Below are 23,893 nucleotides of genomic sequence, written 5' to 3' on the forward strand. Positions count from 1 at the left end.
CAGAATAATGCTAAAATACAGAAAGCAAACCAATAGTTGTACTACCAACTTTATCTATCGAATCTTATACAGGAATACTACGAAACAAAATAATGAGGGGAAAAAAGAAAAAGGGGTGGCTTAGTCTTCGCTCACTTCATCAACCCACGGACTAATCTCCTTTCCATACATAATATCCGTCATCCAGCCGCGCAGTGCATCCACATGCGGAACTGCAGCCTCGTTGATATCAATTGGTTGACCACGGAAAAGAATCTGAGACACTGGTGTCACAAACGCTGCGGTTCCGACCGAAAATGCTGCAAGCAACCTCTCCTCCTCCGCAGCCGCAATGATATCGAACATACTCAGCTTGCCCTCGAGTACTTCCAGTGCCTCGATATGGTCTCCATGAGCATTCTGCTTCGTCGTTGCAAACCGCTCCCTAGCCAACTCAAGAATACTCTGCCGGGTCACTCCTGGTAAGATCAACTGATCATGCAACGCTGCTGTCACAAGTTGCAGTTTGTCCTCTTGGGTTCGCCAGATGACGAAGAAATTCGACGATCCAGCTTCGGTGATTTGGCATTCTGGACCAAATAGCCATAACACCTGATCATACTCCAACTTTTTAGCCTGGGCGTGCGACATCAATGTGGGACCATAGTTCGCAGAGAGCTTCGCCGCCCCTGTACCTCCAGGCCATGCGCGCACCGTGTCTTCTGGACTCGCATACAACCGCAGTCCTCGTGGAGCCGGTTTTGCCCTTGTGCTACTTATGCTCAACTCATTCTGGCCAGGAGCAGCCCAGTACGAGATAACTACGAACAGCAGTGCCTCCTGCGGCACCTGAAATCCGAGGCTATGATCTGTTCCGATCAAAGTTGGGCGAATATACAACCCTGAACCCCGTGCCGTATCCTTGGGCAACCATTTTGGCCCATCCACCGTGCAAAGCGCACGCACAAGCTTGAGCAGCTCTGCCGGATCAACGCTCGGTAAGGAGATGCGCTGTGACGACTTGAGCATGCGCTCGCAGTTGAGCCATGGGCGGAAGAGTCGTAGCTTCCCGTCGACTCCGCGATGCACTTTCATTCCCTCGAAGCAGGCTGTGGCATAGTGCAGCACGCTCGCGGTTAGCATGAGCGTCAGCCCGCCATGTGGGACAATTTCTGGATCCGCCCATCCTGATGCATCGTCCCACCGTGCGACGAGCATGTGGTCTGTACACGCGGAATGGGAGATGACTTCCGGTGCGTCGGACGCTGGCACGGGTTTGGGCTGCGTCGTGTACTGGATCTTAAGTTTCGATGCATTGAGGGTTCGGAGAGGGGTATGAGGAGAAGAGACAGTCATTTTGGTTTCGAGATTGACAATACTTGTTTTCTCCTTGAAATTGGATGGACGAGTTTGTTTTCGGCTGATTCGAGCGTCTATTAGCCGGATTTTCCGAAGAAGTAGGGTCTCGTGTAGTTTTATATTGCAGACGGAATCAGATTCAAGAGTCTCTGTGTTAATACTCTGAGCTTTTTACGACCATGTCTGTAATTGTCTGTAATCAACGGCCGGTCTAACGCCGTGGCACCGTATCTTTTGGTGATGTTTTCTCAAATAGGACTGAAACTAATCTTATCTGTACTGCACGTATCATCCGAGATACCAAGTAATGATTCATACGTCAATTGGAGTTTTGTGGATGGACTTTTTCTGCCTGTTTTCCTCTGTGCAAGGTCAAATATGTCATATCAATTGGGCCCGAAAATATGGCCGAAAACAAGGCCGCGATGAAACGACCTATAGTAAAGACGTTGATCACTCTATTATTAATTTCCCACTCTAGCAACGCATAGATTTTTATGGGCTGCTTTCCATGGTTCTTGTGGTGCAATCATCCTTGGTGTATCCACAGGGCGTTGGGCCAGGGCGCTTGGCCAGGGCGCTTCCGCAAGGCGTATGAGTGCAGCAGCCTACAGTATGGATTGGGATTTGAGCTGAGATCTTCTTCCACCATTCCACATCCCTCCACTAACGTCAGGGCAACCCCTCCACCCGAATAATTTTCTCCCCGAAGCGCGCCCTGTAACTTTACGCCTTGTGCGAACCTTGCGCCTTGTCTTCTCTGACTCTCCATCCTTGGCCATGATATCTCAACCACAACAAATTTTTCTGCCGAAATGGCACCAAGTTTGATATGAATTTTCTTCCATGCTGTTCGTTAATTTTCTAGCGCATGGGTATGCTGCAAAGCAGGATATTTCCCTCCCACTTGCACCATAACTATGGTTATTGTTTGGTTTTACTCTGCATTTTAGCAAGCATTGGGTAACGTGTTTATGTCTTGACTTTCAACTTTTCCCCGCCTGTATCAATTCTATTATCAATTTAATGAATCATATTTTCAGGTCATGGAGTTAGTGGACTGGTCTGCCTGAAGCTGGTTTTTCCTTTCTTCCTCTATTGCGTTTCTCAATCCTAGTGTAATCTTGCGTTATAGTGGCAAACCTTTTCACTCTTGTAGTGTAGGTAGCTTTCCACTATATATGGCAGAGAAAGATATTGAGAATGCTTCTTATGCGAGTAAGACAAAACCTGTGCAGATTAAATGATATTTTCGCAAGAACATCGTATCTCAGGTCTGGGCGGAGTCATAGATATCATCATTACATTCAAGTTCAAAAAGGAACACCTATACACCATCGCCACCAACAATCGGCATTGAAAAGAAAGGCTGAGAAAATTTCTACAATGGAGCACCAAGTTCAGTCTCGCATCCATGTCCTTGGGCTGGGGAGCATCGGCACGTTTGCCGCTCATGCACTTGCAGAAATCCCGGATCATCCACCTGTCACGTTGTTACTGCACCGCGAGTCGTTGGTTGATGCATACTTTCAGAATGGAAGTCAAATTGCACTCAAGACCAGTGACGGAGATACAGTGAGGCATGGTGGTTATGATTTGGAAGTTCTGCGGGATGGAGAGTGGTATCATGCGACGACCTCTGCAGCAGGTAATACAGGAGCCACCTCGTGCGAATGAGGAATATTAAATTATATGAGATTCATATGCTAATGCGCCTCTCCTAGCCGGCTCGATGGCCACCGAACCCATTCAGCACCTCATCATCTCAGTCAAAGCAACGCAGACGGTCAGCGCACTTGAGCCCCTCCGCTCCCGATTAACGCCCGCCTCGACCATTCTCTTTCTTCAAAACGGCTGTGGCATGATCGACGAGGTCAATACGTATCTGTTCCCAGACGCGTCAGCACGCCCAAATTACATTACTGGCGTCATTTCGCACGGAATCTGTTTCAACCGGCCCTTCGATATTACGCATACGGGCTTTTCGGCGACTTCGTTGGGCATGGTGCCAGACCAGAACAAAGCCATTGACGACCCATCACGATCACGACCGTTACTTCTTCGAAGCCTTCCGCTCGTTTCCCGCCTCAATGCGACTGCCTATGCCTATCACGACGTCCTTCAAATACAGCTCGAAAAATTGGCCGTCAACGCGTTTTGCAACCCGCTCTGCGCCCTGCACGATGCTAAGAACGGCTTCCTATTCACCCTACCGGAGATGCGGCGGAGGATCCTTACCGAGATCTCGCACGTAGCGTGTGCCCTCCCTGAGCTGAAAGATGTGCCGGGCGTGGCGGAGCGTTTTGCCTTTACGCGGCTTGAGAACACTGTCAATGCAATTCTTGAGAAGACGAAAGAGTCGACATGCTCGATGGTATGGGATCTTAGGGCAGGACGGGAGACCGAGGTGCTCTTCATCAACGGGTACTGGTCGCGCCGAGGGAGAGAGACGGGCGTACCCACGCCCGTCAATGATACGCTGGTCCGGCAGATACTCGAAAGGCAAGCCCAACAGCAACTGTGAGATATAGAAATGGTCGATATATGAGGTTAAGCAATGAAGATGTACATCCAGAGGGGTATGTTGATAAAGCCATCGAAAATAATGTAATGCATGTTCAAATAAGTCGTAGCTAGATTTAGAAAGCAGCAATAAAGTGTTATCGTCTCCGTTATAAATTTTAGGTATAATAACCCTTGTCAAATTAGATTCGAGGCTCACCGAATCAGGCAATTATTCAAAACTTCGTCGAACGTCTACACCAAAGGGCGCGCGGGCAGGGGGTCTTGACATGCCCATATTCATTACATGAAGTTGAAGCGCTCGGATACCCTTTCCGGCCCACGCCCTTGTGAGGACATCATCAATGACGGTGATAAGAATACTCGTGCCGACGATAAGGGGGCTCAATCAAATGTTTGGCAGCTTCCTATTCAAGAAGGCAGGGCTGATTTCTATATAATGACACGTTCTTAAATTGTCATCTATTCTCTGTTCAGATTTAAGAGAGAACCTCACACAGGTGGATACTTGGAAATCTCGAATACGTCATAACAAAATAGCCATTCTAGGCGAGATTTTGGCTCAAATATCTTTGACAGCCTGACAGATGATTTGATCAAGTCATCATTGAGTGATCACAGTGGATCCACTGTCGGCGGCCGTCAGGCGCTCGCTTGTTTCAACTGGGACGTTTAACTGGATTAGGCTGGACCCTGCGGCTCCTGGATCCGCAGTTGTCGCCTCTGTAGGGATAGTCTTCGCTATAGCTACCGGTAGTGCCACTCGTATTCCCTATAGTGGCATGTTTCGTCTCGGCGGCAGTAAAAGATCTTCCCGGAAGCTTTTTATGCGATCCGCATTTGACACTCCCGCGGGACGTTTTTGTTGTCAAAAGCGTGTCTTCGCAAAGTCTCAACTTCGTCATGAGGACTTCTTAGTATTGCACATTGTTCAATCGCATGGACTTTCTTGACTTCGACGCTGTTCCTCTCCTGGGTTGGGACCGCATGTTGTCGATTTGAAGCTGTCGCATTTTCATACTGGACTTCCATTCTTCCGTTCTTTATATCAGCTTTATAGATGGATGCTTTGCCAATGATTCCAGTCCTGTTTACGCATTTCTTTTTCCTATCTGCATTTTCATCAGGAATTGAGCTTCAAGATCTCTTCTCTTAAAGTATTTGTGTCTGTCTGTTTTTATTTCACGTTCTATTTCCGTCTTATGATACCCCATTTTGTCTTCTCGCATCAATTTCTTTCAGGGATCTCTGGAAAAGGTAAGGTCCACTATCAAGATGGATCCTGGGGCTTTCGAGTTATTCTCCGCGGGCGAGGAGAAGCGGCGAAACCAGGCCGGAACAAAAGGCTTTTACCCTCACGTCTCGGAATACCAAAAGCAGACGGACTCAGAAGACGGCTTCACCACCAGGACGCCGAGCAAGGCTTCAACCAGTACTACTTTGGATCCGGGTACCTATCATGCTGGAGCTGAACATCTCACTGGAGACCTCGTGGACGGACACGTGGTCGACCCGCGAGACGAAGCCCGCTGGGTCCCCGGCACGCTTGAGCATGTTCCGTGGCTGGCGTTTGTCTGTCTTGCCATCTCTCTTGGCTGTATGGCTTTGAGCACTTCGATTCTGGTCATATCTAATGGCCAGCCGGTGGAGAGCTGGAGGGTACAACCTCCTGTCATTCTAGCCATTGCGTCCGCCGCTGCCAACGTCGCACTGACATGTGCCTTGTCCCAGGGGCTCACAATTTCCTGGTGGTACAAGGCATTGCGAGGTGGGACTGTCGGGGATCTGCACAGAATATGGAAATTCGGTATGTATATTGTCATAGTCAACGATCTTCTCCTCCCAGATCATATCAAGTTTCTCACTATCGCCTTTCATAGAAACGCTCTGGGCATGTATATGCGCCGGCCGGCACTTCAACATCATCGCCCTCGCAACTATCCTTGTGTCCGTGGCCGTCATCGACGGTCCACTTCTGCAGCGAGCCTCGACCGTCGGGACAAGCCAATTCTCTCAATCCGTTACACTAGACCTTCCCATTGCGCAACAACTCCCCACGGGCTACACATCCATGATGCTCGGACGTGTTAATTACCCCGCAGTCTTGAACGCTCCGTTTGCGCAGATCCTGCAAGACTACTCGCAGCGCAAACCCATCACAGTCGACGCCGGATGCAACGGGACATGCTCGACCACCGTACAGGGCGCCGGCTTCGCCATTGACTGCGACCCTCCTGCGACATCCCACGTCAATTACACCGCCATGTACATGCTTCAGCACCAAACATACGACCCGAGTCCCGTCTTCAACGTCAGCCTCGAATGGAGCGGCGGCAACTACGCCGTCACGAGCGACCCGACAACCGCAACGCCCGAACAACTCATCCTCTCAGTCGGATACTCCCACACGACCGACTGCGCCGGGGACTTCATCACCCGGAAATGCGTCCTGTCCGAAGCAATCGTCGAATACCCGCTCCAACTCGACCAGCGCACCGTATCGACCTTCACCAACCCTACACCACACCTCAACGTCGTCTCCAAGGGCAACTCCACGCCCGACGTCGCACCCACATACCTCCCCAACGAGAACGTCACGCTCGGCGGCTTCGCCCTCGCAGGCACAGACATGTTCTACACAAACACGGGCCTCATGTTCGTCGGCGCCGCGGGCATGTATCAGCTCGTGGGCTTCAACACGTTTGCAAGCAGATATATCATTGATCCCAACTTTTACATGAACTGCCAGTTTGCATGGCATGATCCGACAGACGACATTTTGGACGCATTGAACGAGATTATGTTCCGCTCTGCGCTGGCCACTGCTCCACTCTCGGACCCAACTGTCTATATAGACTCTCCATCATCATCATCATCATCATCATCATCATCGCCCACCTCTTCGTCAGCCTCTAAACGATCATCATTCCACACTCATCAAACCCCCTCAGCAGTCCAAGCGAGCAACCACACCGTGTACGTATCCCACTTCAAATACCTCGCGGGCGCACTTGTCGTGATGAGTCTCGGCATCCTGTCCGTCCTCCCGACATTCAACGGCTTCTGGCATATTGGGCGCCACGTGACGCTGAGTCCGATCGAGACGGCCAAGGCATTCAACGCGCCTATCCTGCGCACAAAGCCCTCGCATTCCAACGCAAACATGACGCAGCTGCTGAGTCTCTTGGGCAAGAAAAGGGTCAAGTATGGAGAAATCAGTCATGCCGTGACGCGCACCACGACGTCGTCATCATTGTCGGGATGGGGAGATGACGACCAAGAAAGAGATGAGTTTGGCACTGCCAAAGTAAAGAGGAACCCGCTCTTGAGAAAGAGGTTGGAAATTGCGCATCCGCGGGATGTCGTCTGGCCACGGGAGGGCATGAAGCTTTGACGTTGGGTGCATTTATCGTCAGTCTGTATCGGGTTCATGTATTATATTTACGGCGGTTGGCTGCATCTATTATTTTAGACCAGTTTGGGTCATCTATCGCCTGTGACTTTCTGGGTTCGTCATATACTTTTCTATAAGGACACGCAATGCTTAGAATGACTACAGCAAAAAGAATTAATAAAGGACATATGATTGATTCAATTGGCATAATACAATCAATATCAAAAGCAGGAAAAGCATATAAAAAAAAAGAAATAGGTATCCCCCCCATTGTGTGACCCGCATCCAATTGAGTAAAAAAAAAAAAAAAAAAAATAGTGACTAGACGCCGACCCGCGCTCCCCTAGAAGAACAAGACACACCCCGATCAAGGACACCCCGCATTTCCAGATTCTAATTTTCCCATTCACCTTTGTTTTCAGAGGGATGAGACTTTAAACATACGCCGCACACACACAATTTCGCCTTTCCATCTTTATGCTCCACACTTCGCCAATGCCCCTTAGTCACCCATCATGACGGGTATCAATTGACATCTGGGTCTAGAAGTCTGGCGCCGGTAAAGATGTAGATCGGGATAGTATAAAGATAAGAGGAGAAAAATCATCAAAAAACCAGCCAATAGCAGCAAGAAAAAGGTAGGCGAGGATGGAAGAGCATATAATCGTAGCAATGACCAAACTTGGGGCCAATTGAAGAGAAACAAAAACGCCATCGACAATGAGATAGGATTCAGAAGATGAATGACCACAGCGAGGTGATATGAAAGAAACAAGAGGAAAAAGGAAAAGGATAAACGCCGCCCCATGACTGTCCAAAACTGATGCGAATGTAAGAAGAGTCAGAACAAATTCAAACACGGCAAAAGAGAGAAAAGATGATCTCCAGCAAATCTACTTTGGAGGAGTCGTGGCAATTACAGGTGTTGGAGTTGTGCTCCCTCGTGACTTGATCGGTGGTGCTTGAGCAATAGAGTTTCGTTTGGATAAAACGGCCATTTTCTTTCTCAAGGCCCCCAAGCGGCCGCGAATGCTGATGACAACTGGATAATTTGAGTTAGCTCAAAGTTCTTCTAATGATACTCAGTCCTCATAGGAGAACTTACGCTTTTCCACAACCTGCCGGTCCTCGGCCTCCATACCGTGGGCGGTTCCAGCGTCTGCTCGTGAATCTCTCTTATCTCTATCGGTGCTGCTGCCCTTTTTCGAAAGAGGATCCATGTCGCTCTCGATAATGGCTTCCAGCATCCTGATGGCAGTGACATAGGCAATTTCGCAGCCGGGAAGATCTTCGCTTACGAGTTCGTTGACGGCGGCCGCCCGGCTCATCTCTAGTGCTCTATCATACATCAACTTCTCAGCAGTGACACCTGAGCTGACAACCACATTGTCGGCCGAGGTGCCCATCCCGGTCGTCGAAGTAGAAGCAGATGGATGGTTGTTAGGATGGCTGGGGTGATCAAGCGGTAGCCGTCTCTGCGCTTCAACAAGCTTGAGCCGCACAAACTCGGCCTTCTCAAGAACTTCATTAAAGCGGTTCCGAACCCACTGCACCACGTTGTTGATGCGGGCTCCTGCAGCCAAACTAGTGGCAGAGGTACCCTCGGCTCTTCCAGTGGTCTGATCAAAGATTACCTCTCCTCGATTTTTGCGAGACCACCAAGTCCCTGCAATGTCCATGCAATTCGCGAGGAGAGAGAGCGCCTTTACATAGAGCACAAGAGCCTCTTCAGAAAGGGTCACAATGGCATCAACGGTCAGACCTTCGTCTTCGCCTGCATATGCAACAGCTCCGTCTCGTTCAGAAAGGCCGGCCTGACGTAGGCCTAGGCCGTGTTCAGCCGAAGGGGCCAATGGTATAAGCTGTTTGTATTTCACTTCTGCAAAACCATATACCACATCGCTACGCGTAGCTGATTCTTCGACAACATGGATTGCTTTTGAATCTTCATCTGAAGGTCTCGGGCTTTCACCAACCATGATTAGGCTGCTTTGGCCGGTTGGATATGCAGGAAACGCGCCATACACTTGCGGCGGAGATGGCCCCTTGCCGACGGGAGGGGAGAATCCCATCCCAAAAAGCCGGAAATTAGCCATGTTGAGCGCTTTGGAAATCGCAGATGTTGCAGAAGAGGGGCTCGAGCCGTATCTTCTATCGTAGGAGCTTTTTCGATGGTGCGTCGGATCCGGACGGGGTTTGCCAGAGGCAATCTGCATTGCTCTAGACTGGCTTGGTTGTACACTGGGAGCTGAGCTTGGAGCTCCCTGAACTGTTGCTCGGCGCACAATTGGTCCATTTGGGGAGGATGATTGACGGTCGCGCATATTGCCTCGCAACTGCGGACTCGCGGCCAGCTCGTCTGCGAAAGCATTGACTTCAACGGCACGCTTCTCCACAACGACATAATCTCTCTCAAATGCAACATCCTGAGCGGCTCGCTCCCGTTCCTCTCGCAGAGCCTGATCATCACGACGTTTACGTTCGCGATCCTGGAGTTGTTCATTCAATAGTGATGCGCTGGGAGACGCGCTAGCCCGACTTGGTTTTCGCTGCATCACCTCAGCGGCGCCGGGGTTGACACGATCCGGATACAAGTCTTGTCGAGCAGGAGCAGTAGCATGAGAAGTGAGGTGCGGTCGCTGTGCTTCGCCCAGGGAACCCCGAGCCGTCCGGTCCGGTTGTGCTCCTTGCAGCAGCTCACCAGGACGCATTGCATTTCCAGTACGAGGAGGTGTGCCCGAAAGACGCCGGGTTATCATGGGCTGCGAGCTTGTACGGGATGCCTGTTGTCGTATTTGAAGCGCCCGATTTCCTGGCGATGATGAAATGGGAGCTTCAGGCTGCTCCTGTGGCAGCCCAGGCTGTAGTAGTGGTCGTTGTTCTCGAGAAGCACTTGTTTTACTCTGCAAGTGTGCTTCCGAAACTTGTCCCGGCTCTCCTTCAGAGGGCCGCTTCGGCAAGAGTCGAGGCCGGTCTTCCCCAACCAGACCTGGAATATCGTCTCTGACGACTGCATTATCAAAAAAGTCTTTGAAGCCCAATCGCTCGACGGGGTTTCGTTTCAAAAGCGACCGGATCAATCTCTTCATACCATCACTCAAAAGAGTATCTTCTGGAAACTTGATCCGGTCTTCACCCCTCTCGATCTTGCGAAGAAGCTCCACGTGATTTGATGCTCTAAAAGGCGGCTTCCCAACCACCATCTCATAGAGCACGGTACCAACGGACCACAAGTCTGCCTTTGCATCATACTTTTCATAGCGTAGAATCTCCGGTGCCATATACAGCGGAGACCCACAAAGAGTCTCGGCGAGAGAGGTGGAAGGAAGAGACCGTGCGAAGCCAAAGTCTGCAATCTTCAACATCGGGAGCGACTCCACGCCCACGATTGGGACCAAGGAGTTTTCGCTTGCAGCTAGAGGCATTACCTCTGGCTGGGCTCGGGCAAACCACAACGGCGATGGATTTAGAAGAAGGTTCTGTGGCTTGACATCGCGATGAATAAAGTTTCGCGCCCGCAGGAACTCCAGCGCGCTCGCGAGCTGCTTGAGAAAATGCCGGACCACCACCTCGTTCAAGCCACCACCGGGGGGGTTAGGATATTTCTTGATCATCTCCGCGGTTGCAGCATGCCCTGAAAGCTTATCTCGTTTCTTGATAAAATAGGACAAATCTCCGAGCTGGCAAAACTCCATGACGAGATGAATGTGAGCCGATGATTCTTGGCAATCGATAAGGGCGACAATGTGTGGATGATGCAAGCCCTTCAAGATGTGTATTTCGGAATAGAGGTTGTCCTTGAGCTTCTTGTTGAGCTTTTGGAGGTGGACCGACTTGATGGCAACAAGGGCTCCTTTCTTCTATACGTCCCAAACATGTCAGCCTATACGATTCAAGAAGAGTCTTTCAATTAAAAGAGGAATTACGGCAAGATGAGGGAGGAAGATTATCGGGTAGCCCTTCTACTAGCTGAACATAGGCCCAAAGAGAGGACATGATATCGGGGAGCGATGACATACCACATGTAGCCCCTTATAGACAGTAGCAAAGCTACCCCGTCCGATTTCTTCGAGTCGTTTAAACTGGCCGATTGTCACTTCCGCTTGCGAAGAGTCCGGCAATCGCCTCGGCGTTGCCGATGGATGTTGTGATGCCATCGTGCCAGTACAATCTCCTCCACGTCCGCGTGGGTCGAAGCAGACAAATCTCCTTGATCAAGTGGCCACCAGCTCCCATTCACGTGCGGATGAATCGTTTTGAGAGCTGAGACGGTTAAACATCGACCGTGCTTCCAAATCACAAGGAGCGACACGCAGAAAGGACGTAGTAGTCGGACGGTCTTCTAGTTGTAGGTATATATATATGTGTGTGTGTGTATATGTATATATAAAGGCGAAATAGATGTGAGAAGATAGGGCGGCGATAATTGAGGTGAACTCAAGAAGTTGATCAAAGTATGTATAACGGTCGAGGGTCAAGCCAAAGTCACGTCAGTGTGGGACAGGTGTCTAGGCAGTACTCCTGACGGCTGGCGGTGGATGGTGGTTGAGTACGATCGATCTCGAAACCCTCTTTCTGCAGGCTACGGAAGCAGGCTACCAAGGGTCATGGTCCGAATCTGATCGGAATACCCAGATGGGGTCATGGGTGCCCTATCGATGGCAAGACGATGGACATGAAACGGGGGGCGATGATGGGAGATCCTCAATAAAGGGAGATGCACGAAGATGATAGTAAAGTGGAAAAGATAAGGAGGAAGGGGGGGATGACAGTGACAGCCAGTTGGATAAGAGGAAGAAGGTGTGCGGTCGTACTCGTAGCAGAGAAGAGCAACAAGCAGTCAATAACAGCTGTAGGAGCAGCAGTAGTTAGCGTAAGAGTGTAGTGTGAGGTCTTGCGTAGCGGTGGGAGGTACTCTGGGACTGCACAGTGCCATGCAGCGTATAACGGGCCTAGCAGGGGGGGGAGGGGGGAGGGGGGAGAGGCCTGTTAGCCGCCCGAGAGGTAACGTACCGTACTGGAAGAGTACCCTGGGATCGTCGCAGGCTATCCGTAGATGGGAATTATAGTCAGTGCCGTGCAACGGACTACCTGGAGTACCCTGGAGTACGGAGTACAGGCGCAGTTAGAGTCCGGTCGGGAAGAGCAAGCCGTGACTGGGGTGGGTGGGTGGGTGGGTGTGTGTATGGGAGAGGAGAGAGAGAGAGAGAGAGTTGATGGTCCGTCTGCCTGGCTTGGCTGGCTGCTGGCTGCTGGCTGGCTGGCTGGTTGGTGTCCTTTTTTCCCTTTTCCTGACATGGACATGGAGGAGCCATGGGGAAAAAGAGTCAGATGGATGGTCTCGGTCCGGATCATCCCAACCCTCGTTGGGACAAAGCGTCTCTCAGTATCAGCCCTGCTACTCCATTTTGGGCGATTCTTATCGTGACAGATGCGGTCTTTATGGTCCTCCCTAACACAACTCCATAACAGCGTCCGAGGCGTCCAGCTGATAAATACGGGAACCCAAAGAGCTGCCGATGGCGTCAGATATATAGAAGATGACGCACCCCTGAGTTGAAACACATTATGATCTCTGATGACGGGAGGAAGAATCCTTCTAAAGAAGGTATCCGGATACCGCTTAATTCCTCTCTTCACATGCTTGCGAGATTTTTCTGTCTGAATAAACTCTGTCTTTCTGTGGCTGCACCATTATAGGATGTACACATATATATATTCGAGCAGGCGAATGCGCCTGGGATGGCGATATGGCATGAAATACCCTCTCCAGAAAACATCTCCCTGACTTATTGACGGGTGCCGCAATTGAGCGCGGGGTCCATAATAAAAATACAATCGAAATGAAATTAAATCAAGTGGATTATTTGTCTAACTTTTACTCCATCCAATGCAATCTTTACATTTCATATTCCGAGTCCCCGAACCAGGAGCCACAATATCACAGGCACAACGACATTATCATTTGCCCCTGTCAGCACCGCTTCAGTAAAGCTTGCGCCTGCTCCGGCAATGACTGACTTGATAACTGAAGTGACCCAATGATCATCACTGCCGCCAGGCCATCCGCCCAATACCAACCAGAACCTAGCAAAAACTAATCCACTGGCAACGGCCAGCGCAAATGCAACGCTGCCCTCTAGACTCTTGCCACCAGTCCAGGGCCATTTGCGACGGCCGTAACGTCGACCGATCAACGATGCCGCAGCATCCCCCATACCTACGCACACAACACCACTGATCATACTAACATCTCTTGAAGTGACTTCCCAACCGTCCCAATTCGATGGTCCAGCGCGAGATGCGTCAGCTAAACATAGCCAGAGAGGAATCGCACATCCAATTAGGAGAAACATGTGCGAGACGACGACAGGGCCACGAAGATCTCGACCGTCGACATAAGGTGTAAGAAAGGCGGCCAGCGGTTTAGAAAGGGGCGGTAATTGTGACGCCCGGAAAAGGTCGAGGAGAATGAATAGCGAGAGGGCTAATGTGAGAGCAAGACCAGCAAAGGCTGGATCGATATACGTCGCAGGCAGAAACATTGCCACCATCATGCCATGGAAGACTTTACGACGAGTGTCCACCTCCACGACAGAGCTGAGGCGTAGAACAATCAACATCCCGATAGTGAAGATGCCAAGCCAATATCCGCAAATTGCAAGCCTCGTATTAGCCTCGCCCAAGTTGCAGAACCGTACTTGATCGACCCAGCCACGACCAACGGAAGGTGTGTCATCACGATCGCGCCTTGGTGGCAATTGAATCCAATTCTCCATGTTCGCGCCAACCACTGCCATTCTGAACGGCTGAATATTACCCAATAAGTACCCAATAGCCCAGCCAACGGGCTCATCGCCATTGAAAGCCCACTTGGCAGTATAAGTTCTGATGCCCAGAACCAGGATAAAGAGAATGGAACAATACACATACGCTGCGTAGAGAAGCTTGCGATTCTTCGCTTGAGATGCAGTTAGATCCAAGTATGGTCGGAAGGTGGAGGAGATGTGGCGCCTATGACGCCCGCCTGAAGTGAACTTGGAAGACCTCGGAAGGACAGAGCCGTCAATTGATGGAAGCGTGTACCTCCTGTGAGAAATAACGGACTGGACGGGCTGAGAAGCATCTCCTCCTAACATATCAAAGCTCTTTGACGGATCTCTAGCGGACATTGTTTGGCCGCTGTTTTCTTCCAAGCTGCGAAGCTCAACCGTATTGGGCACCTTCAGATGGAGACTCCGATTACCCCTTCCTACATGAGTCCCAGGCGCTCCATCCTCATCGGCATCGCTATCCCCGCTGTCTACTCTTCCCTCAAACGGCTTGAAGCCGCCAATCCTCTGCCCTCTTGCGTGGTCCAAAGCTTGCAAAAACAAGTTTTTCGCTTTAACAACGTTGGCTGCACGCCGAAACCTCCATTTGGGAATCTTTGCCAGGGCTACTCCCCATTGAATGACGTGCCGACAAAGTATGAATGTACCCAGGCCTCCACCCCAAAGAGCAGCTTGTAATATGACAGCTTGAGGAGACGAGGAGTGAAGTAAAAGGTTTATCAAGGCAATTGACAGAAGTTGGATCTCTGCTGGAAGCAGGCTGGTTGTCGTCAGATACTGCAGTGGAGACAACAAGGTCTGATGCAGAGGGTAAAGACATATTAGGATTCCTGGGGACAATCCTTCCGGAGGCGGCGATTTCAGAAAGTAGGGCATTGGCGGAAACAGCTTCGATGGCAGAGCAGTGTACTCAGAGGTGATGAGTGGTGCGATTGACAGAAACCAATGAGTAAAGCTTAAACCCAAAGGAGTCCCGACTTCAGGAATGACTCTGTGAGGCAGCGCAGCAATTCCGAGGATGAGATTAGGAAGTAGGAACTTCTTATTGTTTGGAAGCAGCGACAATGCAACCAATTCAGGGATTAAAACTGGGTATATAAGCGGCGCAGGGTCGAAAGATGATGGAACTCGAAAGCGCTGTTTTCTCCCAGGCCCCGGTGAGCTCGGTGCTTTGCGAGCGAAACGAAGAAGTCTGATAGGATATATCATGAATAAAAATATAATGATACAGGCATGGGTGTATAGTTCTGCTGAGTTCGAACGAGAAATAATCAGTAAAACAAGAATATAGACAGATTATCAAGGCACGTACCACGATGCCATAGTTTTGCGGCTTGCCGCACTCCGCCACCACATGTTGTAATTAACCCTACAATTCCAACTATGAGAAATTCCGATGTTCTTCTTATCAATTCTGCTCTTCGACGTCTTCTGTATCTTTGCTCTGCCTTCCGCGCCTCTTGGTCTTCAAAAGGCTGGGTTTGAGAGAGCCATGCTGAAGCCTCGCCCGCATGTAAAGAAAACTGATTATCGTCCTCATCCAGTTGCGACGGCGTAAGGAATGGGCTGGATGTACAAGTGCCCCGCGTGTCGCGCAACCCTTTATGGGGTCGCGACGGTGGGGCAGGAAGGCTTTTCAGAAAAGTAGCACTTTCATCGTCAGCCTCCGTTCCACTGTCGCTCAAAGTATCCACGCTCTTGGAGCCTGAGCTCCCTTCTCCATTGTTAGTATCGGCGGCAGCGCCTTCGTTGCGTCGTCGGCTCAGGCTTCGGTCATCTCTCGGACCGTAGTTTCCTTGGGCCTCGAGATAGGATTTGGTATGAGGTTCGGCTTGCTGTCGGTGGTATGGCTGTCGAGATCTTGATCGAGACCGTAGGCGTTCTGCATTTGCCCCTTCAGGGTTGGACGAGGAGGCTGAGACAGGACTCAATTCAAAGTCATGAGCTATTCGCATATTGACTGGGGCAAACGATGTGCTCATAGGAAAAGAATGTCTAGATCATGGTTATCCCTCGACATCGAATCGGGCACTGAGCCAAGAACAGTCAATGCAACCCCAGTGACTGTAGACTATGCTAGTGAAATAATTGAAGGGCGATGATGCTGTGATAGGAAAGATGTTGAGGTATTAAAAGAAGCAATGGGGTTTATCTGGCGCATTACTCGCGCCGAGTCCAACCAAAGCGTTGTATGTGCATGTGAGGGACCACATTTTCCACCGTGTCGAGCTTCTGCTTGCGGGAGTGTTAGTAGTGGTACGAATGCGCCTACGTAATTCCTGCCAGCGACACTAGTATCCTTGTACTGTAACCGTCGGTCTCAACCGCAGCTAATTTAAGCGGCTCCTCGAGCGCTATTACTATTCTGTCCAAGAGATATTTACTTTAAGTGATTTGGAGCCTTCGGCTTTTGAATCCTCGTATTCCACAGGTTAGATGGCAGCAACTGTTCTTTGAGGGACAGTTTGAACAATTTCTCTTCCATTGTGTTTGCTTCTGCTCGCTCAGTTCTGGTAGAATCGTTCATATTATTTCCTATTTATACACATGCTGGTACCCAATTGATCACTCTTGCTGTGGCATTAAAAGTTAGTAGTTGGAAAATTATAGCAAAGATTCTTTCTGGCCTTTACAATTTCTGGCCTTTGCAATTGATTGCTTGTGAGATAGAATATTCATGTATTAATCAGAGCTAAGATCCTATGGCGTGTCCAGCACAAACCATTCAAGGACAAAAGGCTATGCAAATAGAGATACAGCGAATGAGAAGAAGATAAAAGCATGGCTGCGCGGCTCTTCTGCCGAGCGCGCGAACCAGAAGATACAAAAGAAATGTCGATATGTAACAAGGTCTACCCAAGTTAGTGTGGGGGCGAACGAGACATAGTTTTGGAGAAACAATTGAACGTTTCTTGTAGACCTCTGCCCTGTGTGGAACAAGCAGTCCGCGCCCAAAACCATCGGAGGACCGCAAGTAAAAAGAAAGTACAGAGAAAGCCAAGTAAAGGACAACTTTTTGTGATTAAAATACCCTTTCCCCCCAGACAAAAGGATTGCGCCTCGGAAAGCCATTGCGTGAATGGCATTCTCCATGCAAATGTGAAAAACCCCAAAGAGTGTTCGAGCAATGTTGTCGACATATTAAAATATTGTATTTGTAGAAATCCCGGTTGTCGTAGCTCTTCGTATCTTGTGTCGCACGAGTAAACAAGTCTGCCAGCGACACCTCCAGTGCCTTCTGCAGAGTCGCAAGCTGACGACGTGTTTTTAGCGACGCTTGGATCAAGTCCAGCCATCTATTCGTCCCGCTTTCTCTTCTTGCGGGAGTTCTTGTTCTCTGCAGGGTTCGGACTCGAACTTTCGCGGATTGAGTTTGTTGCGCTAGATGAGCTGCTCGTTGCGTTCGCTGCGGCAGCTTGAGCAGCTTCAAAGAGAACTGCGCCCAACGCGGCGCTGTCCCCCTCATCAGAGGACTCTTCTTTGGTGTCCGCGGGAACTTCTCCATCTTCCAAGACCCCCATAACGACAGCACCACTTCCATGAGTGCGAGCATGCTGGGAGAGGTTGTCGCTGCGTGAGAACTTCTTGCCACACTCCCCACATTCAAAGGGCTTGTCCTGGGTATGCAGAGACCTATAGTGGCGCTTCAGATGCTCCTGCCGACGGAAACGACGAGAGCAGAGTGTGCAAACGAAAGTCTTGGACGGGTCATCTGTCAAGGACTGCTTGCGACCGCGACGGTTGACCGGTCCCATGACCGGAGGAGTGGCCAAGTCAGAGGGAGAACCCGCAGCAGGAGTTCCATCTGACGCGCCCGCCTGGATATTTTCCGACTGCTGTTGACTAGATTTTTCCTGGGACTGCGCACCATTTCCACGAGTCAAAGTACCCATTTGCTCCCTCTTGACGACAACCGAGCCATAGTCGGACGAATCGCTAGCTGGAGAAGATACCTTGTTGGATCTGCGATATTGACTTCGCTTTTTTGGCTTCATCACGGCCGAGGATTCAGGAATATTGCTGATCAAATCGCCGGATTCAGGGGGCGAAAGGTATCCAGGGACAGCCAAGTGATCTCTGTCCTCGAATTCCTCGGAACTGTCTTCGCTCAAAAAGCTGTCTTCCTCGAAGGGCAAGACGTCAATGCGCTGTCGCTTGGTATTGACAGGGTAAGTGCTGTCAACAGGACCAAAGTTAACTATGCGATTGACAAAGTCTGTTTCTGAGTCCAGATCCGAGAAGTCCTCAAAGCTGGGGAGCTGGCCAAGGGTGAGGCCCATGAAATCGCAGTTCTCGATTGACGGAGGGTTGGGCTCTGAGCCGAGGGCCTCGCCCCCCGGAGGTAGCTTGCACTCGTCGTCGTCGCCAGGGCTGAAGGTGGGAAGAGACGGGAAATCAACCGCTGAGAGAGATGAACGGGTAATGTCCGACGAGGCGACAGTGAGATTGCGAGGGTCGCAAAAATCAACCTCTGTATCAGACACAACAGAGCGTGGTAGAGGAGAGGGCGAAGGTGAGAGCGCAGGGCAGGCGTTTGCAGAAAGGAGGTCGGAAGACTGGCTAGCGGTAACCGAAGGGGGGTGAATGAACACTGTAGAGAGGAGAACGTTAGACGAGATGTTACCGTTAACCTCCGGCAAAAGCACACGCTAAATAGCTCCCCTACGAGACGGGAAAAACGAAAACAATATTACGCGCGAAACATTGCAAAGCACAAATTAAATGAATCCACTCGATTGTATAGTGAATACTTACCTGGAGTGAGTGGTGGAGATCCACATCGAGTCCAATCCCCGCCAGCGAGGATTTCAGAATGGACCTCGCCCTCGCATCCTTCTTTCACGCCCTCGAATCGCTCAAAGCAGTGAACACTCGATCCAATTGGAGTGGGAAGAAATCCACAGGATGAGTGAGGGCTACCCATAGTGCTGCCCGAGGTGGACAGCGGTGGCGTTGATGGCAAGAAATAAACATCGGATCCGGCACAATCAGCATCTAGAGCAAGTATCTGCGGCGAATCCTGAATAAGAATTGCCGGTTTCTGGTAGACAGGGCGAGGCGATGCTATCGGAGTGAGGGTCATTTGAGGGATGCCGGATCTGGGCGCGACTGGAGTTTGAAGGCTGTGGCCATAGGCCACATTAGACGGAAGTGGCATGGGGGATTCCTGGCTCGAAAGGGTAGGTGGAAAAGACTGAATATGAGCCTGGGGAGGGAGGGCATTCGGGTGAGGCGTGAAATGACCGTGCTGTCTGTGTTCGGGGTGTGGATCGGGATTGTAATAAAAGAAGGACGATTGTCCCATCAACTGAGGGAAAACAGAATGTGTTGTCTCCATTGTTTTTTCGGGCGTCCAATATTCTGAGCTGCGTGGATAAGCATTGTCAGCGTCACTGCCTTAACATTTGCCTGCCAAAGCGTTGCGGGGCGGCCAATAGACATGGTAGGCTCACATTGGTAGGGTTCGAAACGATGCAGTAATAGAAGAACCTTTTCCAAGATGGACGGCGAAGCGGAAGTGAAGATGAATACGCGATTTATTAAAATTCCTGGTTCGAGAGAGGAGACAGTCCAGAAGAGAGCTGAACAGAGGAAAATCCAGAAGAGAGTGACTGGAAAGAGTAACAATGAATCCAAGGTCTGCCTGATATATTCGGGAAGGGTAGAATATACGAGACAGACAGAATAAAGATTCGGCCTGAAAATCGAAAAAATGTATGACGGATTGCAATTGATTAGGGTAAAAGTACGAGGGGGACCAAATGAGGGACTGGAAATCGATTCGAAAAGGCTATTGATGAGCACAATTCGAAAGGTTTCCAAAATGAAACAAAAAAAATAATTTTGATGAAATGGAACAAAAAGTAGGGGAGGAACGAGGGGAATAAGCTGAACAAAAAGGAAAATGGAACGAAGGGCGAGAAAGCTGGATAAAGTAACAGATTTCAAGCTATGCACGCTTTCAAAGGATGGAGGATCAGGAACGGGAAAAATAAGGGCACGGAAGAGATATGGGCGGGGGACCCTCGGGACGATGGCCGGCTGGCCTAGGGAGCGAGGGAACCACTCTCGCACCTCGTCATCCACCCTCGAGCTCGCACAAGACCGAACCGTCTCGATAGCATGTGGGACGCCAGTCAGTGTGAAGGCGGATGCCAGAAGTAAAAGTGCCCAGTCCGACACTACCGCCGGGGCGGTCCAGGGATTCACGCCAAGCAGGGGATCGAACCGTGGCCAATGGCCACTGGTCCACGCCACATGGGGTATCGCCTTGGCCGCCGGCGTAGCGTGGGTATATGGGTTACCGCTGTGGGGACCAGTGAGACGCTGAAGCATTGGGATGCCGGGAGATTACGACCGGCAGGTCGACAGTGGGAAGCTGGCCGCATTGTGTGTGCCTGCCATTCTGATGGTGTATGCCAGCCCACGTGATGACCGTGTGATAAACGCCTGAACCCACTTGTCCAGTGCTGAGTTAGGATTGGTCCTCTCTGCATATAGTGCGTATAAGTGCGGGTCAATGATTGTTTAATGCTGCACTCTAGACATTGTTCTGAGATGCCAATGGAGGATTTGCTCTTCATAGGCGCGATGCTCAGCGTTTGTGCCCATGAGGGTTGCAAGTAGTTTGGTGTCACCCTACCCACCGAGGGCACAGCTTCGCTCTTTCTCTCGCATTTTCTCCGTGAGTGTACTGCGTTGTGTGCTTGTTGTTTTTTGTGAGCCACGCTAATGTGCCGCGAGTGACGGGGAATCACCTCGGTGGTTGGTTGGTCGGACTCAGACCTACACGGCTCAAGGGTCCCCCATCTGCGTTGGGCGAGCTCGACCGCCCACCTCAACGGTATTAGTTAAGAAACCTTGTCCATCCATTGCTTTTTGAATAAACGAAGTTTTAGATTGGAGCATCCCAGCAGGGCACCCTCACTGAACATGCGCATCTGACTGAGAATCCAGGTTTCCATTTGCGGACTCTTACCTTCTCAGCTGTGCACTGCAGGTGGCATGACGCGAGGTCCAGGCTGCATTGCCACAGTGCATCGCATGTCTAACCGTAAGGTGATACAATTATGCATCCTCTGCTTTGGCCCGCATTCGATTTTCTGGGTGATGGGTGAGGCCCAGAGGCCGCCAAAGGGTCGCTAAAGGCCATCGCTTCAATAGCGGGCTGGATTGATTACTTGACGTCGTAGTCCCGACCTGGCTGTGCTGTCGCCTCTCCATACCCTGCCTGATAGTTTCCTAGAATACAGTATGACCTCGCTTGACAGATCGGATCGACGAAGAAATGTCTTAGACGACCCGCACTGGGCGAACAAAATCGGTAGAGAAGTGGCCTTAGGCCTCACGCGTTGCTGATGCACTAGAGCGGCTAGATTGGCGTTTCTTTCCAGTAAGTCCGTATCAGAGTAGATGGTGTTCGAAAGGTCTCGTAAAGTCTTGGGGCAAAGGACATGGGTTCCACTCGTATCGCGAAAGTTCTTGCCTATCAGAGACTTCAAGGCGGCAAAGAGAGGGTCTTGTCGTGCTTGTCATATTGTTTCCCTTGGTGACCCCATTGCGACCATCTCTACCTAATCCAAGTGGAGATTTCATAAGATGCCTTATGACGATTTTGAATCAACTATCTTCAAGCAGTATTGATAGGCTAGAGATAACGTCACTTCAGATTTCCCGAAATTAGAGGAACGGGAATAAGTACAGATACACTTTCATATCTAGGTAGCTGACAATTGTTGGACGGATTTCAGAAAGTTTTGAGACGGCCGACGCTACTTGAGGTGCACTAGAGTACTGCCGTGCTGTGACCAAAAAGGACCCCTACACACTTTTGTGATCGCTGTGCTTATTATTATCTGCAGGTACGGTTGAGTTGTGGACGGGCAGATGCAAGGCACCGCTCTAAGTTGCTCCGGGCATAAATATACCAGTTAGTCCTAGGCTCTCGTCGATCGTTTTCCCAAAAGCCAAGTTGCACCCAATTGTCTTCCGCGGAAGTGCTCGGTAAGAGAAGCACACGGATGTGTGGCGGGGTAGTCCCAGTGGCAGCGTCAGTTCTACCAGGAACCGCTACGTACATCGCGGAGGGAAAAGTATCGGACGTTCATCCGTCGTGAAATATCTTGTATTCAGTCTGTAGATCATGCTGTTCGGTGGCACGGCCAGAGAAGATGTAGGGCGACCAAGGCCTGTCGTTCGCGGGGCATTGTGCCGCATTGTCCAAAGATTCTTAGCCCGTTTCAGACGCGCCAAGTTGGTCCCAGACTGCTATCTGAGGGAGGGGAAAGAAAAACAAAATAGAGAAAAAGAAAGGAAAAAGGATAGCCTGGAAAATCATAGCTTCAGATTCATGATGCAGGCGACTTGGTGGGTTCACCTTCGATTTGGGCAGTTGTCGGCAAATGATCGACTTTATCGATACAGTTGAGTACATACACAACGCCGGGTTTTGGGCTTCCTGGCTTGCATCCTGGCATTCGTTGGGGCTGCTACGTACCAGCACTCTGGTCGCGTGCTGAGTTGGGATATCGTAACTCTTGCATCTACTTCCGTATTCGTGTTCATTATTATTCGGCCACCCACACATTCACGGGCTGTGCTGTGCCAATGGAAAAAATAGATCCTCGGCATTAACTTTTCCCGGGATGCGGTCAAGTCAACATAATACGTGCAACCAGTGTCTCTTCTTGTGTCATACGCTTACGTCTATCGCTTTTTGTCTAGCTATTCGGATGTGGGCTGCCTTGTGAGACATTGTTCAGGCTACGTGGAATATTTATTTTCTCCATATTATTTCCTCAGGGTCTTCCTCAACACGGTATGCCAAAGATAGCATAAACCACTTACCGAATGAGGCGTGACTGACGCCAAGAAGAGTGTATGTGCGCCCTTCCGTCCGTTCCCTTCTCGCTCCCCTCCTTGCCCAAGAGCAATGTTCACGGAACGTTTTATCTCAATGAGACCCGTTTGGGAGAAAAGCCGACTATCATCGGTGGCGAGGTCATGCCATCAAAAACCCATCAGAGCTTCGATGGACTGATTAATGCGCTATCTAAAATTTGTGTGCGGTTATTTAGGATGCTCCGGGGCCTGACCCGTTTGATAGCACGGTTCTGGAAAAGTTTCGAAACCAATTGTGTGTGTTTCGGCTCACCTTGCCCAAGTTGGGAGGTGGCATGACAGCAGATATCAGTAAAAGTCAAGGGTTTGAACGACGGTCAGTTGTATCGAACCTCTCGATATCTCCAAGTGGATATTTTCTTTATCATGATTTTCTTTCCTTGTCTTATGTATAATGTATCTCTATCTCTTTTTATCTTAGAGCAGGCCGAAAATTAAAAAGAAAAGAAAAGCGAAGAAAAGAGACGGAACGGCATTGATTTCAGAGGACTCTTCAAATCACGCATGGATATAGAGACGCGGCTGTTTCAGATGCTGGCCTTCGACAAAGGACCCTGTGCCTTCTTCAGGGATTCGATATTGAACGATCGGCGACCCACTAAATCAGGAAAACGAGAAGAATTCTGCATCATCCCTGTTCCATACCTGTTTGGAGAAGATCGACTTTGTCGACCCTGGACCGTTGGATATAAAGTACATTGATTATCAGACGCATCGCATCATCACTGCGAATGTCAACTTGTCGATCAAACATTCTAACGTGTAGCAGCTTCACCTAGTATACTCTTCGGAGAAAGCTTGTTCGAAGCTTGAGTGCTCCTTGAAACCACTGCGGGGCAGTTCGCTTTTTTTTTTTTTTTTTTTTTTTTTTTTTTTTTTTTTTTTTTTTTTTTTTTTTTTTTTT

The 23,893-nt window shown here is 50.0% G+C and overlaps 6 protein-coding genes across 6 annotated transcripts; 2 read left to right on the top strand and 4 right to left on the bottom strand.

Moving 5' to 3' along the window:
- Window positions 1–120: 120 nt before the first annotated feature.
- On the bottom strand, window positions 121–1,335 carry L228DRAFT_209054 (branched-chain amino acid aminotransferase II; the record flags this gene model as incomplete). Its single annotated transcript, XM_018329792.1, has 1 exon — window positions 121–1,335. The coding sequence occupies one exon, from the start codon at window positions 1,333–1,335 to the stop codon at window positions 121–123; it is 1,215 nt and encodes a 404-aa protein (XP_018190330.1).
- A 1,389-nt stretch (window positions 1,336–2,724) lies between these two features.
- On the top strand, window positions 2,725–3,862 carry L228DRAFT_237667 (2-dehydropantoate 2-reductase; the record flags this gene model as incomplete). The annotated part of the gene is made up of 2 exons (XM_018330957.1): window positions 2,725–2,986; window positions 3,063–3,862. 2 exons carry the CDS (start codon window positions 2,725–2,727, stop codon window positions 3,860–3,862), a joined length of 1,062 nt encoding a protein of 353 aa, XP_018190331.1.
- Window positions 3,863–4,744: 882 nt separating this feature from the next.
- Window positions 4,745–7,570, top strand: L228DRAFT_281818 (hypothetical protein). Its single transcript, XM_018335918.1, has 2 exons — window positions 4,745–5,668; window positions 5,742–7,570. Exons 1-2 carry the CDS (start codon window positions 5,137–5,139, stop codon window positions 7,253–7,255), a joined length of 2,046 nt encoding a protein of 681 aa, XP_018190332.1. The 5' UTR covers window positions 4,745–5,136; the 3' UTR covers window positions 7,256–7,570.
- Window positions 7,571–8,148: 578 nt separating this feature from the next.
- L228DRAFT_209169 (Serine/threonine-protein kinase atg1) lies at window positions 8,149–11,412 on the bottom strand (the record flags this gene model as incomplete). The annotated part of the gene is made up of 3 exons (XM_018329799.1): window positions 8,149–8,315; window positions 8,361–11,115; window positions 11,275–11,412. The coding sequence occupies 3 exons, from the start codon at window positions 11,410–11,412 to the stop codon at window positions 8,149–8,151; spliced, it is 3,060 nt and encodes a 1,019-aa protein (XP_018190333.1).
- Window positions 11,413–12,914: 1,502 nt separating this feature from the next.
- L228DRAFT_219299 (hypothetical protein) lies at window positions 12,915–16,278 on the bottom strand. The gene is made up of 2 exons (XM_018330209.1): window positions 15,401–16,278; window positions 12,915–15,335 (listed from the first exon to the last, which is right to left on the bottom strand). The coding sequence occupies exons 1-2, from the start codon at window positions 16,068–16,070 to the stop codon at window positions 13,162–13,164; spliced, it is 2,844 nt and encodes a 947-aa protein (XP_018190334.1). The 5' UTR covers window positions 16,071–16,278; the 3' UTR covers window positions 12,915–13,161.
- Window positions 16,279–17,384: 1,106 nt separating this feature from the next.
- L228DRAFT_267086 (hypothetical protein) lies at window positions 17,385–19,426 on the bottom strand (the record flags this gene model as incomplete). The annotated part of the gene is made up of 2 exons (XM_018334948.1): window positions 17,385–18,679; window positions 18,844–19,426. 2 exons carry the CDS (start codon window positions 19,424–19,426, stop codon window positions 17,385–17,387), a joined length of 1,878 nt encoding a protein of 625 aa, XP_018190335.1.
- Window positions 19,427–23,893: the final 4,467 nt, after the last annotated feature.

The sequence above is a fragment of the Xylona heveae genome (assembly GCF_001619985.1).
Source record: "Xylona heveae TC161 unplaced genomic scaffold L228scaffold_3, whole genome shotgun sequence".
NCBI classification, from domain to species: domain Eukaryota; kingdom Fungi; phylum Ascomycota; class Xylonomycetes; order Xylonales; family Xylonaceae; genus Xylona; species Xylona heveae.